Source organism: Physeter macrocephalus, chromosome 11, assembly GCF_002837175.3.
Source record: "Physeter macrocephalus isolate SW-GA chromosome 11, ASM283717v5, whole genome shotgun sequence".
Classification (NCBI taxonomy): domain Eukaryota; kingdom Metazoa; phylum Chordata; class Mammalia; order Artiodactyla; family Physeteridae; genus Physeter; species Physeter macrocephalus.
In genome coordinates, this window is record NC_041224.1 from 7,764,846 (window position 1) to 7,782,508 (window position 17,663).

General features: G+C 46.8%; 1 protein-coding gene and 1 long non-coding RNA gene across 3 annotated transcripts in view; one reads left to right on the top strand and one right to left on the bottom strand.

The window, feature by feature from the left end:
• Positions 1-12,269, bottom strand: part of LOC102985498 (uncharacterized) — a 69,356-nt gene extending 57,087 nt beyond the window's left edge. The window contains exons 1-6 of one of the 2 annotated variants that reach the window (XR_008618477.1): positions 11,950-12,269; positions 10,494-10,859; positions 8,139-8,257; positions 7,295-7,508; positions 4,595-4,828; positions 324-435 (exon numbers count right to left, since the gene is read on the bottom strand). This is a non-coding gene — a long non-coding RNA (uncharacterized lncRNA). Of the gene's footprint in view, positions 1-323; positions 436-4,594; positions 4,829-7,294; positions 7,509-8,138; positions 8,258-10,493 lie in introns of both variants that reach the window. The other variant, XR_008618476.1, reaches the window with a different exon arrangement.
• A 915-nt stretch (positions 12,270-13,184) lies between these two features.
• LOC129392501 (translation initiation factor IF-2-like) lies at positions 13,185-15,939 on the top strand. The gene is made up of 3 exons (XM_055087689.1): positions 13,185-13,191; positions 13,889-14,486; positions 14,879-15,939. Exons 1-3 carry the CDS (start codon positions 13,185-13,187, stop codon positions 14,922-14,924), a joined length of 651 nt encoding a protein of 216 aa, XP_054943664.1. The 3' UTR covers positions 14,925-15,939.
• The last annotated feature ends 1,724 nt before the right edge of the window (positions 15,940-17,663 follow it).

Consider the following 17,663-nt stretch of genomic DNA (forward strand, 5'->3'; position numbering starts at 1 on the left):
GGCCCAGCCGCTCCGCGGCATGTGGGATCCTCCCAGACCGGGACGCGAACCCGGTACCCCTGCATCGGCAGGCGGACGCGCAACCGCTGCGCCACCAGGGAAGCCCTCTTTTCATTTTTTAACAGTGCCCTTTGAACAACATTTCTTAATTTTGAGGCAGTCCAATTTATCAATTTTGTATGTGTGTGTATTATTCTTTTGCCGTTGAATGTAAAAAAATCTTTGCCTAACCTGAGGCCACAAAGATTTTCTCCTATGTTTTCTTCTAGAAATTTTGTAATTTTAGTTTTTACAGCTAAGATCTCCAATCTATTTTGACTTACTTTTCGTACAAGTGCCAGGATTGGACTGGAATCATTTTTTGCATAAGAATATCCAACTGTTTCATCTGCGTTAGTTGAAAACATTGTATTTTCTTCTGAATTATCTTTACACCTGTGTAAAGAGACATACTAGAGAAGTTGACCATTGAGAACTGCTGACACCTGTCTCCGGTGTATCCCACAGGACACCTACCAAAAGAAAAAGTTAACTACATGATGACCACCCCCAACCCTATAGTCTGATTGGAACCAGAAGGTTGATGATTGAGATTCCTGAAACATCACCCTGTTACCTCACCATCAACCAATCAGAGGACTGAGCATGAGCTGATCACGCACCTCGTGACCCCACCCTCCCACAGTCTTAAAAAACCCTTCCCATGAGCCCCTTGTATTCTTTGCTTGATACCTTACAACTAGCGCTGTTCTTTCTTTCACCTCCACCCGGTTTAGTAGGTTAGCTTTGCTGCGTGTGTGGCGTAGGGGACCCAAGTTTGGTTCAGTAACACACACAGGCTTCTGATGAGGACTGAGAGGAGCCTAGGACAGCACCCCGCGTTTCCCGACACACCCCAATCTCTCTAAGCAAGGCCCCATCCTTCCCACGGGGTGGGGGGTAGGGTGGGGGAAGAACTGTCAGTTACCAGGGAAGGAAAGAAATAGAAGAAAGAGACATACTGGAGAAGTTGACCATTGCGAACTGCTGACACCTGTCCCCGGTGTATCCCACAGGACACCTACCAAAAGAAAGAAAACCAGAAAGAGAGAGCCAGGAGAGCAAGACATAGGCATTGCAACACCCCGGCACAGGCTCCTGCCAATGCCAGCTGGGTTCCTTGCCACTGTTACCATTTGTACCAGCCTTGCCACTCTGCCCCCTACCTGCAGCCCTGAACTTTAAACCCAAGGATTAGGTAAAAAAAAAAAAAAAAAAAAAAAATTGACCTTATCGATGTGAGTCTATTTCTGGACTCTCCATTTTTTTCTATTGATCTTATTGTCTGTCTTGACACCAATATCATACTATTTTAATTACTCTATTCTGTTCCATTGATCTATTTATCTGTCTTGATGCCAATACCACAGTATCTTAATTACCGTAGTTTTATAATAAATATCAAAGTAACGTAGTATGAAAGCTTTCCTCCTATTTTTCAAAGTTGTTTTGATTTCCCTAGGTTCTTTATATTTCCAAATGAATTTCAGAATCAGCTTGTCAGTTTACACAAAAAGGATTCTGATTGGGAATGCATTTTTTTCTACAGATTAATTTGGGGGAAATTTGACATATTCGGTATATTGAGTTATCTGACCCATGAAACTGGTAAATCACTCCATTTATTTAGGTCTTTCATTTCTCTCAGCAGTGTTTTATAGTTTTAAATGTGCAGACCTTAATCATGTTTTGCCAGATTTATCCCTAGGAATATAACACTTTTTAATGCTATTGTAAATGGAATTTTAAAAAATGTCAATAGCGAACTGTTCATTAGTAGTATTTGGAAATAACGGATCTTTGTATATTGATTTTACATCCTGCAACCTTTCTAAAGCCACTTATTGGTTCTTTTGGCTTTTTTCTGCAGATTCTATAAGATTTTCTATATAGATGATAATGTCATCAATGTGTAAAAAAGGTTTTACTTCTTTTCCAATTAAGATGGCTTTTCTTTCTTTTTCTTGCCTTATCGATGGATCTGGTTAGAACCTCCAGTACGATACTGAATACAGGTGGTGAGAAAACATCGTTGCCTTGTTTCTAATCATCAGGGCAAGGTGTTCGGTCCTTCACCATACATAGGAGGCTAGCTATACATTTTCCTCTGATAACCTTTATCAAGTAGAATTCCCTTCAATGCCTAGTTTGCCGAGACTAGGCCCTCCAAGTACACATATATTAGACCACTTGAAGCTGTCCCAGAGTGCACAGATAGTTTATTGTTCCCAGTCTTTCTCTCCATGTTTCACTGTATTTACTTTCTATTGCTAAGTCTTCAAATTCACTAATCTTTTTGTCTGATCAGAACTACTGATCAGTTCTTTTGTTCTCTCTTTCCCACATTCCCCCTACCATGTATTTGTTTTAAAAATACACGTTGCCAACAGCTCAGGTGTGTGTGTGCTTTCACTTTACCATTACAGAGGGCTATCCTCCATGAGCTGCAATGTACAAGGCACTATTTCAGAAGAGAATACATCTTCTCTTAAAGTATGTCAATTCATCTATGAAACAAATACACGAATGCAGGTTCAGCTGTGGAGGCCTGTGGGGCAAGTGCCTGACCCTACTTGCCCACAAACTTCACGTTTTTCCCCTGACTTCCTGTCCGGGCTATCCTCCATGAGCTGCAATGTACAAGGCACTATTTCAGAAGAGAATACATCTTCTCTTAAAGTATGTCAATTCATCTATGAAACAAATACACGAATGCAGGTTCAGCTGTGGAGGCCTGTGGGGCAAGTGCCTGACCCTACTTTTCCCCTGACTTCACGTTTTTCCCCTGACTTCCTGTCCGGGGCTGCCCTGAAATCCTCTTCCACTTCACGTCCTCCCTTCACAGAGGCGGCCACTGGGGCCAGTGTAAATCCTGGGGGTCACAGCCAGGAAACTGAAGTTGGGGGAACCCAAGCAGTGGCAGAGTGAGGTTGGACTGATAACTTGAAGGAAAGTTCAAACTCCCAAGTTTTTATACTGAAAACTCCAGGGCAATCGATATACATCAGCCTGACCTACACTCAGCAAAGCAGAATGTAACAGCTCTGACTTCCTGCTCTGTGCCCTGGAGAATTAAGAGAGTAAGAGAGGCATCTTTTAAACTAGGAGAACATCCTTTTAAATGTTGAAAATATTTGAGGGTTTCTTCCTCTTACAGTATCGTTTACGCCATCACCATAGCACTAAAACCTGGTATTTCTGGCAACGTGCTTTCACTATTACGTATCCACACAGAGATCAAGTGGGACTTCAAGCGGAACCTCTGTGCGGACCTTCACTCTGTCAACCTCTTTGCTCGGGTAGATGTATGTATTAATTCAGTTATAGAAATAGTAACTTAAATAATGGATGAGCTCTTCCTACTTTTCGTAGACAAAGAGATTTAAGCAACCGAAGAAAAGGCAATTGTATTTATCCGAGTAAACACGCATAATGTAGGCAAAGAGGAATAAATGGAGACTAATGATAGGAAAACATCAGCTATTTTAATTTATCCAGTGTTCTTTTTCTTTTTGCAGTGGAGTTAGGAAATTGAAATGTATAAGCCAAAGCATTTGGAGTTTTAAGTCCTACGGTATTCTGACACGTGACGATTTTAGTCACATAAAAATTTAAATGTCTTGCTTTGGAAAGAGATAAGACAATGGAATAAGAGAAGAGACACGCCTATGCTCCAAGGATGAATTTTAAAATGGTGTATGACTTGCTCATTGAACCTTCGTGATCCGATTCCTGCTATGAAACTGGCAAAAATAAACACCAAATGAGGCACTTTGGAATAAATATAACATTGAAAGCTCTGGTCGAGGGAACTATACTGTATATCATTTGGTAAATCTCATTTCTCTGAAACTCTGGACTTTATGCTTTTATTGGCTTTTTCTTGCCAATTTTTAGTCTCCATCTTTGAGTCATTATGACTGTTCAAAAGAAAGCCAGACTTCATGCAAAAGCACATAAAAGAAGACTTGATTAATTTTGAAATTATAGACACTCCAGGAAACAGTAAAGTTAACACACCTGGTATAAAACGTACTTGGAGCACTTTCATATTTAATGGAAAATATATTCCACTGAGTGTTAACCTTGAACAACATGACCTAGAAATCCATTAATAGTTTTGCAGCTTATTGGAAGACGGCGATTTTACTATCCCCACTCTAGCCGAGCATTATATGAAAATGATTATAAATTTCAACAACTCACCCTGAAGTCCTGCCAGTCAGGACTTTTGCCCCCAATCAGTGGAATGTACATGAAAATATAAAAATTTCAGCAATGTCTACAGAGACGCTCCAAATTACTAAGGTATTAAATCATCTAATATGAGATGGATCTATGACCACAATGGGAAGAGTCCCCGAAGAGGACGAAATATTTATCCAAAGGGCCAATGGATCATGGGACACAAGAGTGGGTTTGTAATATGTTCAGTTATGTTCTCACTTCAGGGAGAGAGAATGCTGTGATTCCCTCTAAACTGAATTTTGGTTGTTCAACAAAACCAGATTATTACCCTGTACGAAGAAATAAGCCCATAAATAGCGATACAGACCTTGGGTTTTCCCCTCCTCCCTGTGAAACTTCTCTGGAATTTCCTGCTTCTCTTTTATGCAAGAGATTTCTTTTTTCCATCGTTCTTCTAAGGCTGATTGGTTTGTATCATTTTGGAACACGGATTTTTCTTTCAAAATATCAGATTAAAAAATTCTCAGCCTTGCGTTGTCTCATAAAGATTATGCTCTGATTAAAACCAGACCTGGCTTGTGGATCCGCTTTCATTTTTCTTCTGAAACGCAAACAAGAGAAATTTTAATAAAAACATTCCACTTCCCACCAGGGATGCTGGCGATGGTAATCCAGGTATTACCCTATCTGCAAATATGCATCCAACACGCAGGGCCTGCATGGAAGTATTTCAAAGGCTTAACCCAAGATTTTCATATTAAGAATGGAACGTAGTATTTTTTGATTCCTCAAATCCCTAATTTTGGAGAAAGGCACCTTTTAAAATGACCTGGGTAATGACCTGGGACTGCTAACAGATATCCGGTAAGATAATGAGCTCACCTGTCTCCTTTTCTCAGTGCTTTTTACAAGTGGGGAAACGGCACCCAAAGACACATGGGAAAAGATGTTCACTGCAGCGTTGTTTATAGCAGCCGCCAGCTGCATGTAGTCTGACTGCCCATCAAGAGGGGGCTTGGGGAGGGTGCTAGTGGAGGGGTGAAAAGCAGAAGCACTGGAGACCAGCTGCCTGGTTATGGATTCTGGTGCCACTACTTACTAATCCTGTGACCTTGGGCAAGTTACTTAAACTTTAGTTTTCTCCTCTGTAAGATCGGGATAATCACAGTAGCCAATTTTTAAGGCTGAAGTGAAGCCTGAGATAATAGCTGCTAGTATTCATAGCACCTAGAACAGCGCCTGGTACCTAGCAGGCTCTCCATGAATATGTGTTGAATAAATACAAAGAGGGTGCAAGAGTGCCCAGCAAACAGTCGGCACTCCAATGGTGGCTATTACATGGTGTGTCCCTACAATGGCACAGTAGGCAGTGATTTTAAAACTTTATGTATCACTGTGTAAAAATAAATTTTAAGATTTTAAAATATGATATAAATAAAAAAGCATAAGATGCTACAGTTTTTCTAAGAAAATGGCCAACACATATATACATACACACATTTTAAAAAAATATTTATTTGGTTGCACTGGGTCTTGGTTGCGGCAGGCGGGCTCCTCAGTGGTGGCATGCAGGCTCCTTAGTTGCAGCACGCGGGCTCCTTAGTTGTGGCACGCGAACTCTCAGTTGCGGCATGCCTGTGGGATCTAGTTCCCCGACCAGGGATCAAACCTGGGCCTCCTGCATTGGGAGTGCGGAGTCTTAACCACTGCGCCACCAGGGAAGTCCCAAAACGTGTATTTTTTTTTCATACGTACACATTCACACACTCAGAACCATCTCTGGATGCATCCGCAAGCACAGGTGTGCTTATTTTCCTCTGCACACTGTTTTGGCTTCTTTGACTTCCCTGTGTGGCAGGTGGCTTTTCTGGGAAGCAGGTTCTCTGAGCTGGGACTTGTGAGCAGAACATCTGTTAGGGAGTTGCTCCTGTGGAGGGCGGGGGGGAGAAGCAGGATTGGATGGAGGGAGAAGTTGGTCTGCGATGGATTCCCAGCAAAGCCAACCCCTGGGGAGTCAGAAGCTGGATGGCCCCTCAGAGCTGCTCCAAGATGGGACGAGGGGCCAGGCCTGCATGCCCCATGGATCGGGCACTGGATGCTGGCTGGTCCTGGGAGGAGGTGGGCCTGGGGTGAGGCAGTTTTCTTCAGCTGAGGCAATCCCCAAAGGGGGTCGATGGTAAGGGCCTTCTAGCACATCCCCAGCAGCTGGGGGAGAAGTCGCTCCTCCTTGAAGGGGGATCAGGCAGCACAGAACGGTATCCACAACATTATCTGTTCCTTCAATAAGTGAATGACACAGCTATCGAGCATTCAGTTTCCAGTCACACGAGTCTGTGGTGTGACTGACACGGTGCCCCCGGGCTATCGGCCCTCACCCCCCAAAGGTTTTCCCCACACCACCCTGCCAGAAGTACCAGAAGTTTTCACAATTTGTTGAGCGATGGTCTAAGAGGTGCTTCCTGGAGAAATTTATTTGGGTGTACTCACTGCCTTAATAGGTTACTCAATAACTGTTTATGAGAGACCATAATTCAGGCACATGTCAGAACAAGACACTGAAATTGTCCAGTGTTCCTAGTTTAGCCCTTGTTAATATGCGCAGGAGTCTAGGGCTGATTCTCTGGACCACCAAAGGAGCATGAATATAATATAGAGCAGAGTGTTCCCCAAGATGGGACTGTGGGTGCTCCAGGGGGTACAAAAGACCCTGGACCTCTCTGTATAGCAGGGGCGTTTGCTATAGAAAGGACATTTGAGAATTTTTGTTTGTTTGTTTTGTTTGGCTGCATCAGGTCTTAGTTGTGGCACCCGGGCACTAGAGTGCGGGCTTAGTTGCCCCGCAGCATGTGGGATCTTAGTTCCCTGACCAGGGATCAAACCCGCATCCCCTGCATTGGAAGGCGGATTCTTAACCACTGGACCATCAGGGAAGTCCCGACATTTGAGAATTTTTACAGATACAAATTTTTGTCTTTCAAAAGGAAAGGTAAGGAAGAAGTAAAGTCTCCCCAACATTTAATAAACATACGAAGACTGGCCCCTTATTCGGCCCACAAGCTAGACCAACCTTATTTCCGGTCCAGTGGAAAACAGAGTCCTAATTCCACAGCAGGAAAGAAAGGGACAAAGCCACCCCTGCTTTCAGCATCTTGTAACACTTGCAGGGAGCTCTTCTCGGTGCATTGGAATATGCCAAATGATATCATCTAGTTTTAACTAAACAAATCTTCACAAAATTATTACACGGCATTGGCTGCTGACTCTTTTGGTGACGTGGTATCCTGGAACAGAAAAAAAGGGCAATAATGGAAGAACTGGAGAAATTCAAATGAAGTCTATAGTTAATAATACTTTATTAGTGTTAATTTTTTAGTTTTGATGGATTTACTATGGTTATATCAGACGTCCACATTAAAGGAAGCTGCAATGAAGGGTATATGGGAATTCTTCGTTCTATCTTAGCAATTCTTCTGTAAATCTAAAATTCCCTCAAATTCAAAAGTTCTTACAAAAAGTCTATTTGAAATATAGCTTTTTACATCTATTATTGTTAACAGTGAACACTGACCTAAGTGTATAGCGTTCCTTTGCTCTAGCAGAAGATGACAGAACAAAGTTATCATGGTTAGCAAGCAATTTAAAATTAAAATTCCAGAATATAAAAAACTAAGCCGCTTGTTTTGTTTGAAGTGTATGGTTGTGTGATTCTCCATCCAGGATTTTTAAATAATTTACTAAATTTTTATAATATTTAGAAGCTACTTTTGAGATTTCTTATCTAATAGCAAATACACCGTTAGAGAAACTGCAGCAGAGAAATAATTTACATAAAGCAATAATGAAAAATGAAAACGCTCTCTTTAGTTAGAAAACCCTTTAGAAGACACAAGCAAAGTGTTAGAAAAAATTACCAACTGTGGGCTGATTGCCGGAAGAATGCAAGTTGAGAGCCTTCTAACACGACTCCACAATTGAGCGGCTGGATTGTTTCAATAATGAAATACCTGCAGAAATGCTTTCATATGGGCTGCTGAAGAAAAGACGTACCAGACAAAGATACATGCTCATCAAAGTATGGCTTCGTTAATTAGATGAAGGTGGTCAAAAAGTACAAACTCCCAGTTATAAGATAAATAAGTTCTAGGGATGCAATGTACAGCATGATAAGTAGAATCAACACTGCTGTGTGTTATATATGAAACTTGTTAAGAGAGTCAATCCTAACACAAGTTCTCTCATCACAAGGAAAAAAAAATTTTTTTCTATTTCTTTGATTTTTTATCTATAGGAGATGACAGATGTTTACTAAACTTATTGCGATTATCCTTTCATGATGTATGTAAGCCACGTGATGATGCCGTACACCTGAAACTTACACAGTGCTGTACGTCAAGTATATCTCAACAAAATTGGAAGAAGAAGATAAAGATAGAAAGAAAAAAAAAAGAAGTGGAAGTGGGGTGGTATCCATATAAGTATAACCACCCATGGAGTGGCAGCTTGGGCAGAATTGAAAAAAAGAAAGGACACCGAGGAAAACACCCAGACCCCGTCCCTCCCATGACGTTCATTGACAGCATCAGTCACAAGGATGTCACCGCAGCAAAAACACTGAACCAGAGATCCCCCCAATGCTACCGGATGTCGTAAAAAAAAGAAATAGGGGAATGACCATGAAAATCTCTTGTGCCCTCGGATGGCTGTAAGTTATCTGATGGCAAGGCGCTTAAAAACGTGATTAAATTTGAAATGGTCATTATTCTTTTACAAATACAAATGTTCCAAATATGCTGGCTTTTTTAGGGTGTGGTTATAAGGGGTTGACATACAGTCTGGCAGACATTTCCAAAAAGTAAATATGCTTAATCTGTCCATTTGCGAAAATGATGTTAAAATGAGTGAGGAAGGAATAACTTTTGAAGGAAATTCATGCTACGGAAGGAGCATTTTGAAACCGGATGTTTGAGAATGTTTCTGATTTACATGGCTTTTACTGTCACAAACAATGTAAAAACTTATATCTGCAAACAGAAAAATTCTGGAAACAGCATTTTCGAACCTGCCCCCAGTTTTTCCAAATGAAGAATTCTATCACGTTTTAAATATGTTTGTTAGAAACGTAAAAAAGTGCCACACTTTCTAATTTTCAACAACGTCAATTTGACATTCAGAAAAAATGGAAATTTACTAGCCCTTAAGAAACCTTGGGATAATTAGTGGAGGGAATTTAAAAATCAGTATCATAATTTAGTAAGTGCAGAAAAAAACGGCACTTCTTCCACTTAAATCTACGTATCTTTGTGAAGCACGTTTTCATTTATTATAACTAAGTAAAAAAAAGATAGCGAATTCAAAACCAGCATCAGAAATTTGTTTCTTGTTTGTTTTACTGAAGTTGATTTACAATATTGTGCTGGTTTCAGGTGTACAGCCAAGTGATCCGGTTATACATACATATATATATGTGTGTGTGTATCTATATTCTTCTCTTTCTGTTCTTTTCCATTATAATTTATTACAAGATAATGAATATAGTTCCCTGTGCTATACAGTAAATCTTTGCTGTTTACAAATTGGTTTTGATCTCGCTGTATCACAGAGTACTAAACCAAAATTGTCACTAATCAAAATCTTAAATCTTATTTCAACTTTTTCCCTTTAAAACCTTTTAAAAAAAATATTAGGAACATATTCATAATATGTTCCTACTAAAGCACAATATAGTATATAAATAAATACAGATATTAATATTCAATATTTTTTAAGCGCCAATATTGGAAACACATGCTCAAAAGTGTTTTCCTGATAGGGGTGCACGATTTATAGTCTGTTATAGAGGATAGCCAATGAGAGACGGCAAAGAAAACGGGTTGGTTTAGTCCTTTACAAAATCTATTAGAGAAGAAACATGCTCCCCACCATACACACAGCAGGCCAATTCGAAGCGTGCCCTGGCCCTCTTTATGCCAAGTAAACAGATTAGGAAGCTAGTGAGCTAAAAGCACTTTTACAACTGTGCAGCAACGTCATCTATTTGCCTTTGGTTGAAAGTCACGTTTGTGGAGCTCGGCCCCAGAGATTCTGATGCAGCAGGAGAACGGGTGTCAGCCCAGGAACCTGGACGGTTAGCGAGTACCCTGCACGGTCAAGAAGCAGTTGCTCATGCGCGGAGACGAGGGCAGTGAGATCTGGAGAGTTAAGTGACTTGCCGGTGGTACACAGGTGGTTCCCTAACCAGAGCCAGGACTGGGACGGTCCAGACTCACCTCTTTGGGTACGTCCTGCTCTTGAAGCGACAATCTGGTGCCGGTCCAGTTTGATATTTGCAGATAGGAGGAGAAGCAACCGATTCAAAGCTTCAGCTGGAAATCGCTCTTCGCTTGCAAAATATCCTTTGAATTTTCTGGTGAGACTCACGCCACCGGCTTCACAGAGCTAACGACAAAAGGTCATTGTTGGGTGTGCTGGCGTCGCCATGTTGCTAGGAGAGCCTCTGCGATGGAATGTCTCAGGCCACACGGGCTCGGAGCCTCCGCTCAGCCTCGCCGTGTGCAAAGGACGCCGCCTCTGTGCACGGGGAGTGAGACCGCGCACCCCGAGGCCGAGGCCAGGGCAGCCGGTCCTCCGGGACTCTGTGCGAGAAGGATCGAAGACTAACACACAAGTCCCCAAATCACAACAGGGCGCTGACAATATTCAGAAATAAGCATATGTTAAAATTTCAAATATTATTTTGCCTTGTGGTACCCAAACCTGCTCGTTTCTCCTTGGCAATAGTTGTTACAAAGGGCAGTAAAACAGGCCTAAATGGATACGAACTCGTTTTGCTGGACACAGGCGATGACCTGGCCGCAACATTTGACTTGCCGGCCTTGGGAACTCTCCAAGCACGTGGCGCGAGCGCGGGAAGTCCGCCCAGCGGCCTCGCGGGTCAGGTCAGCGAGCACAGGGGAAGACGAGGGGGCACGTGCAGGCAACAGACGCTCGGTACGTAACAACGTGCTAAACGCTGTGCCGGGATGCAGAGCACAGACCCGTCTCTTCCAAGCACCACGCTCTTTCCTTTGTTACTTACATCCTAGAAGATACGCCTCCAAGCGTGACGTGTGCTTCTGTGCACATACATATGTATTTTCAGAGCGAGAGAAAACAGAAAGAGTAGAAGGAGATTTCTGACTCACCAGCTAACGTTTTTGAAATGTCTGAAAACTGCTTTGGGGAAAGCGATGTAGCTCTTGCTTAGAAAATATAACCCATTTGAATTTTAAAATATCCCTGCAATTTTGGGGGGCGGGATGTGTTTTGTAAACCCCCCAAAGCCGAGCGTGGTTGTCAGTTCTGGAGTCTTGCTGCGGCGTGCTAACGGGAGGCCGTGCCCCACAGCCACGGGCTCCCCACACCTGCTTCTGAGCTCCCAGCACAGGGCCAGAGAAGGGCGAGGGCCTGATGCTGGCTGAGGCCAACTCTACCCTTGGGTGAAGGTGAAGGTGCAGAAAAAGAAAAGCGGCCAGGGAGGATTCTGGAGTGGTTAGAACGATGGGGGAACTTGCCACTTCTAAAGCTCAGTGGGGCCCACAGGGCTCAGGTCCGCCCGGCGCGCCGGGCATGGAGCAGAGCCCCCAGGCCTGCACCCGGCCGCCCCGCCAGCCAGCGGGCAGTGATGCTCTGGCTAAAAAGCTGAGGGGCGGAGATGCCTCTGGCGGAACCGGGGCCCATCCTCACCAGAATCTCCTCCCTAGGACGGTCTGCTGCCATTTAGGCTGTCTGCATGTCATGGCTGTCACAGGGAACGGTAATACCTGTACCACCTCAGGGACCGCGGAGAGGGACGAGGAGGGAGGCTCCAGGTCCTGCCGAGGTGCCCGACCCCTGAGGGGGCCAGTTTGCCGATACACTGACAACTGGCACAGAGGTCAGGAAGCTCTGGTTCGCACTGCAGCCCCGTCTCTGCTGGAGGAATGAAAGCCTTTGCCCCCCACTGAAGGATCTGGAAGGGCAGGCATCTTCTGCGTGGCCCTGAGGCCACGGTGCCGAGGTCTTCTCCTGTCGGGGAAAGCAGAGACCACGCGAGGCCTGACGAAGGAGAAGGCTGCAGTCCTGGGGGGACTGGGAGTCCCTGGCAGGAGGGCCCCCCGTGCCTGCCCTGCCCCTGGGCAGGAGCTAAGGGGAGCGCCCGTAGCCCTCGGTTTCTCAACTCCGCGCCTGTCCTCCCTCCGAGGGGGGAGAGGGCCACAGGCAGAGCCCCTGTACCGCCTGGCCTGGATCCCCGAACTGGGAGGCGGAGACCGTGGGCTGGAGGTTCCTGCCTCTCCTGTGGTCCCGCCACCGGCCGCGCCATCCTCCGCCCGCCTCCCAGGAACGATGCCACAGGTGAGGAGTGGTTGGCAAGGCGTGTGACAGGGTTTGTATTCGATAGAGGAAGTGAAGGGATAGCGGTGGGCCCGTCCACAGAGGGGGACACAGCAAATACTCCACAAGGCGGGTGATCTCCTCTCCTCGTGTATTCTCTGGCCAAGAGGAAATCGTTCCGTTCACATACTGCAAGTAATCGCCCGGTTACCAAAGCCTATGGACTTGAGAGCGCTTCGTGTGCATAGCTCAGAGAATCAGGCGCGTGGTTTTCAGTTACGGCTGCTTCAGTGATTTCTGCCAGACTGAACAGTAAAATTCTGTTCTTTCTTCCAGAGTCTCATCAATGTGCAGCACGCTTTATGAGACGTTGTTAGTCTCGCCTGAGCCTCCAAATAATGGTGCAGGCGGGCATGACCACGTGTCACGGCTGCAGACAGACAACCCAAGCCCGAAGACTGCCTGCCACGTTTTCTGACCGAGCTCCTCAGGGGCGCCTTCTTTCCAGTTCAGCTCAGCTGCTTTTTGGCATCAGACAATCTTTCTCACCGCCTAACTCTGTCCCCATCATTTATTTTAACTTTTGCTTTTATTGAAGTTGATTTACAATGTCGCGTGAGTTTCAGGTATTCAGCGAAATGATTTAGCTGTTGCCCCGTGGCTAAACCGAGTCCCACCTTGGAGGCTGACTGGTCCCGGAGCTCGGCTGTCCCCAGAGTCTGGAGCGACAAGGGGACGACGCACGTGGCAGTGGTTCAGAGGAAGCCGGGTGGCAGCTCCTGCATCCCCTTTCCGCCGTGATGCCTGTAGCACAGGTGTGGTGACGTAGACAAAGTGACGCCTGTCTCGCAGACGTAGTGACGTAGATGCAGGGACGCCTGTGTCACCACGTGTGTGGAACTCTCAGCGAACGAAGATGGAGAAGAAGGGATGGCAAATGTAACTCGCGCAGGTAAGAAAGAGGGGACGCTCCATAAGGTGCTGGGGAAGCGGGGTGTCCGCTGGGGGAGAGACTGGAAGAAACCATTTCGAGCAGGGAGGTGGGAGGGATGCCGCTGGGGTGAAGGGAGCTGGTGTTGGCGGTCAGCCCCGCCGCACTCACCTGGGGCCCCCGCCGAGCTGCGCCGGGGCCGTGTGGGTGGCCGCTCCCTCCTCACATGCACCTGCAACTCCCTCCAGGCACACGGGCGAGGGGCTCCAACTGAGAAAACTGGGGAGAAAGAAACAGAGATGAAGCGCCACGGGATGGCATTCGGGTCCGTGCCCCAAGCTCCACGGTGTGCCCCGAGTCCTAGGAGCCACCAGGTGTGAGTGCGGCCCCGGCCCTCAAGGAGCGGGTGCAGACGGGGCGGGCGCGGTCAAGGAGCGGGTGCAGACGGGGCGGGCGCGGTCAAGGAGCGGGTGCAGACGGGGCGGGCGCGGTCAAGGAGCGGGTGCAGACGGGGCGGGCGCGGTCAAGGAGCGGGTGCAGACGGGGCGGGCGCGGTCAGGAGCGGGTGCAGACGGGGCGGGCGCGGTCAAGGAGCGGGTGCAGACGGGGCGGGCGCGGTCAGAGGCGCAGCTGCGAGCACGGGCGAGCCGGGACCACGGCGGGCGACGAGCGGGGCGGTGCATCCTGCCTGCGGCCTCCCCTTCGAGCTTTCGCGGGGGAATCAGGGGCCCGTGGCCTTCCCGACCACATTTAGACGTGAGAAACGCCCCAGTCCGTTAAATCTCAGAACACCAGCTCATTTCAGCGATTTACATGGCCAGGCAAGTGTGATCGTCAGAAGCTTCCCACTTCGTTGCTCAGGAAACTGTCGCCCGCCCCTGCCCCTGGCACAGCCGTCAGGGTGGCTGCGCCACCAGGCTCTCCCTCCAGACTCAGCCAGGCTCCGGCCCACTGTGTCCCGCCAGCTTCGGGGTCATAGGTTGGCGGGCGCGGTCAAGGAGCGGGTGCAGACGGGGCGGGCGCGGTCAGGAGCGGGTGCAGACGGGGCGGGCGCGGTCAGAGGCGCAGCTGCGAGCACGGGCGAGCCGGGACCACGGCGGGCGACGAGCGGGGCGGTGCATCCTGCCTGCGGCCTCCCCTTCGAGCTTTCGCGGGGGAATCAGGGGCCCGTGGCCTTCCCGACCACATTTAGACGTGAGAAACGCCCCAGTCCGTTAAATCTCAGAACACCAGCTCATTTCAGCGATTTACATGGCCAGGCAAGTGTGATCGTCAGAAGCTTCCCACTTCGTTGCTCAGGAAACTGTCGCCCGCCCCTGCCCCTGGCACGGCCGTCCGGCCCACTGTGTCCCGCCAGCTTCGGGGTCATAGGTTAAGCCTCCAAATACTTCCTCAAAGCCCCTGTGTACTGTTTTGAGGGCGTCACCCCATTCTTCTGGGTGGGACCCACCGCTTAGCTTTCTCCCCCAAAATTCTCTCCTGTGAACTGCAGTTCTTTCTTCGGCCTCTGTGTCACCCTGTATAGTCTGGAGGTGGGTGGTGGGCTGAAAGTAGAAAACTGGTCTTCATAAGCATTCCTGGCAAATCTTGCAGCTCATTTTGGAATGTGTTACCTATTGCTTGTGGCCTCAGTTGAAACGGAGACTAAAGGTTCCAGTTTAGCATCCTTAGTGCATCCATCTTCCCCCCCGGAGCGTCGCAGGTACAGAAAATGGAAACATTTGTGCGGTCCTCGAGGGTCAACGGATGTGCTGTTGGCAGCTGGAGGTGACTGGCCAGGAGCTCCAGCTACTCTAGGCCCAACCGGACACCTCAAGGCCCAAGGGCACGCCTGTGATCTATTTGCATACCCGATGTGTGACTTCACATTGGTTGGGAAGCTGTGCACTAGACCGTGCACGAGGCCCGGAGTGATGCAGAAGAGCAAACGATTCATTTGAGCTGTAGCGTTAAGCCACCCAGAGGTGGTGATGCCTGAGCTGGGTTTTGAAGGATGAAGAGGAGTTCCTAGGCAGCCAAGTAGGGCAAAGGCATTTTGGATAACTCAGTAGCTTGGTGCAGCTGGAGAATCCAAGTGTGTGTTAGGTAGAAGGGGATCTGGCTGGGCAGGAGGCTGGAGACTCTGATTGCGCAAGGGCTCCTGGGAGCCCTCTCCCTCAAGACTTACTCATAGCTGTTACTTTCAGCAGTCTCAGTGTCACCTCAGCCTCACTCTTGGCTTTTTTTTTTTTTTTTTTTTTTTTTAGTTCTCCTTCATAATTCACATCTAATGAATTACCAGGTTCTGCTGCTTTCACCTTTCAACTCTTTTTCACGTGACCCCCTCCACTCCTTCCCCGCACTCACTGCCATGGTCATACCCAGGGTCTTCTTTCTCCCACCCGTAAAGGAGGACCTTTATCTCCCTTGCCCACCTGCCCCTCTCCCCATCCACTGTCTGCACTGCAACCACAGTGATGTTAAGACATCCAGGCCGCTTAACCACCCCCGCCCCCTGCAATCACCTCACATCTCATTCGGCGAACCCCCTGCCTTGCCGTGAGCCTGCCCAGACCCACACGCTCCAGAGCCTGCTGCCTGTGGGACCCCCCCCACCCCGTACCCTCTGCTCCAGCTGCATCAGCCTCCTGGCTCTTCCTCAGACTGGCCAAGCACACCTACCTCAGGGCCTTTGCACTCACTCTTCCCTATTTTCGGAGAGCTGATACCTCAAATATTCTCCTCTTCTTCAAAGTCTCAAACACCACTTTATAAGAGACCATCTGTAAACAAAAGCAACCCTGCCCACGACTCGCCCCCCACCCCCCTGCATCATCTTCCTCCAGAGCATTGATACCTCGTGGCCTGTTGCACATTTATTTGATTATTGCCTGCCTGGCAGAATGTGAGTTCACGAGGGTGGGACTTGGTCCTCTTCCCTAAATAATCCCCCACGCCTGGCTGGTAGGAGGCTCGCAAATGATGGACCAGTCAAGAGGTGTGGGAGGAGATGAAGAACGTCCGACTCACTTTACACCCAAGGGCTCTTCAGGCTGGAAAAGCTGTCTCCTTTGATACCAATCATTTATTGAAGATTGACTGCATGTGGTTCTCTGTGCTAGACATTTTACATGTATCACCTCAGCTAGTCTCTGCAGTAATCTATGAAATATATATGATTTCTAGCCCCCCTTTCAATACAATGTGGGTTTTACAGTAAATTAAAGCATATAATAAGACATTCAAACATACAACAACATATACTTTACATTGCATTTACTCCTGCAACTTGCTTATCTTTCCTGATCTTTTTCTGTGTACACATAAGTGCACATATATCGGACTGGGAGTTTGTGTGTGTTTTCACCTGCTTGTTTTGTTTTTTCCTTTACAAAAATGACACCCTGCTACAGACATCGTTATACAGTGTAATGTGTCTCAGAGATTTTTGTCATGAAAGTTAACAAGATACACCTTACTCTTTCTCTTGGCTTCTTACATAGGATACACCACGATGTGTTCGATTCATCACCTACTGGTTCACATTTGTGTTGGATTTTTTGGTTTGGTTCCACTGTATTAAAAACAATTCTGTCTACAAATAACAAATGCTGGAGAGGGTGTGGAGAAAAGGGAACCCTCCTGCACTGTTGGTGGGAATGTAAGTTGGTGCAGCCACTATGGAGAACAGGATGGAGGCTCCTCAGAAAACTAAAAATAGAATTACCATATGACCCAGCAATCCCACTCCTGGGCATATACCCTGAGAAAACCAGAATTCGAAAAGATCCATGCACCCCAGTGATCACTGCAGCTCTACTTACAATAGCCAGGACATGGAAGCCACCTAAATGCCCATCAACAGACGAATGGATAAAGAAGATGTGGTACAGATATACAATGGAATATTACTCAGGCATAAAAAGGAATGAAACAGTGCCATTTGCAGCAACATGGATGGACCTAGAGATTATTATCACTAAGCAAAGTAAGTCAGAAAGAGAAAGACAAATACCATATGATATCACTTACATATGGAATCTAAAATATGACACAAATGAACCTATCTATGAAACAGAAACAGACTCACAGACATAGAAACAGACTTGTGGTCGCCAAGGTGGGGTGGGGGAGGGAAGGACTGGGAGTTTGGGATGAGCAGATGCAAACTGGTATA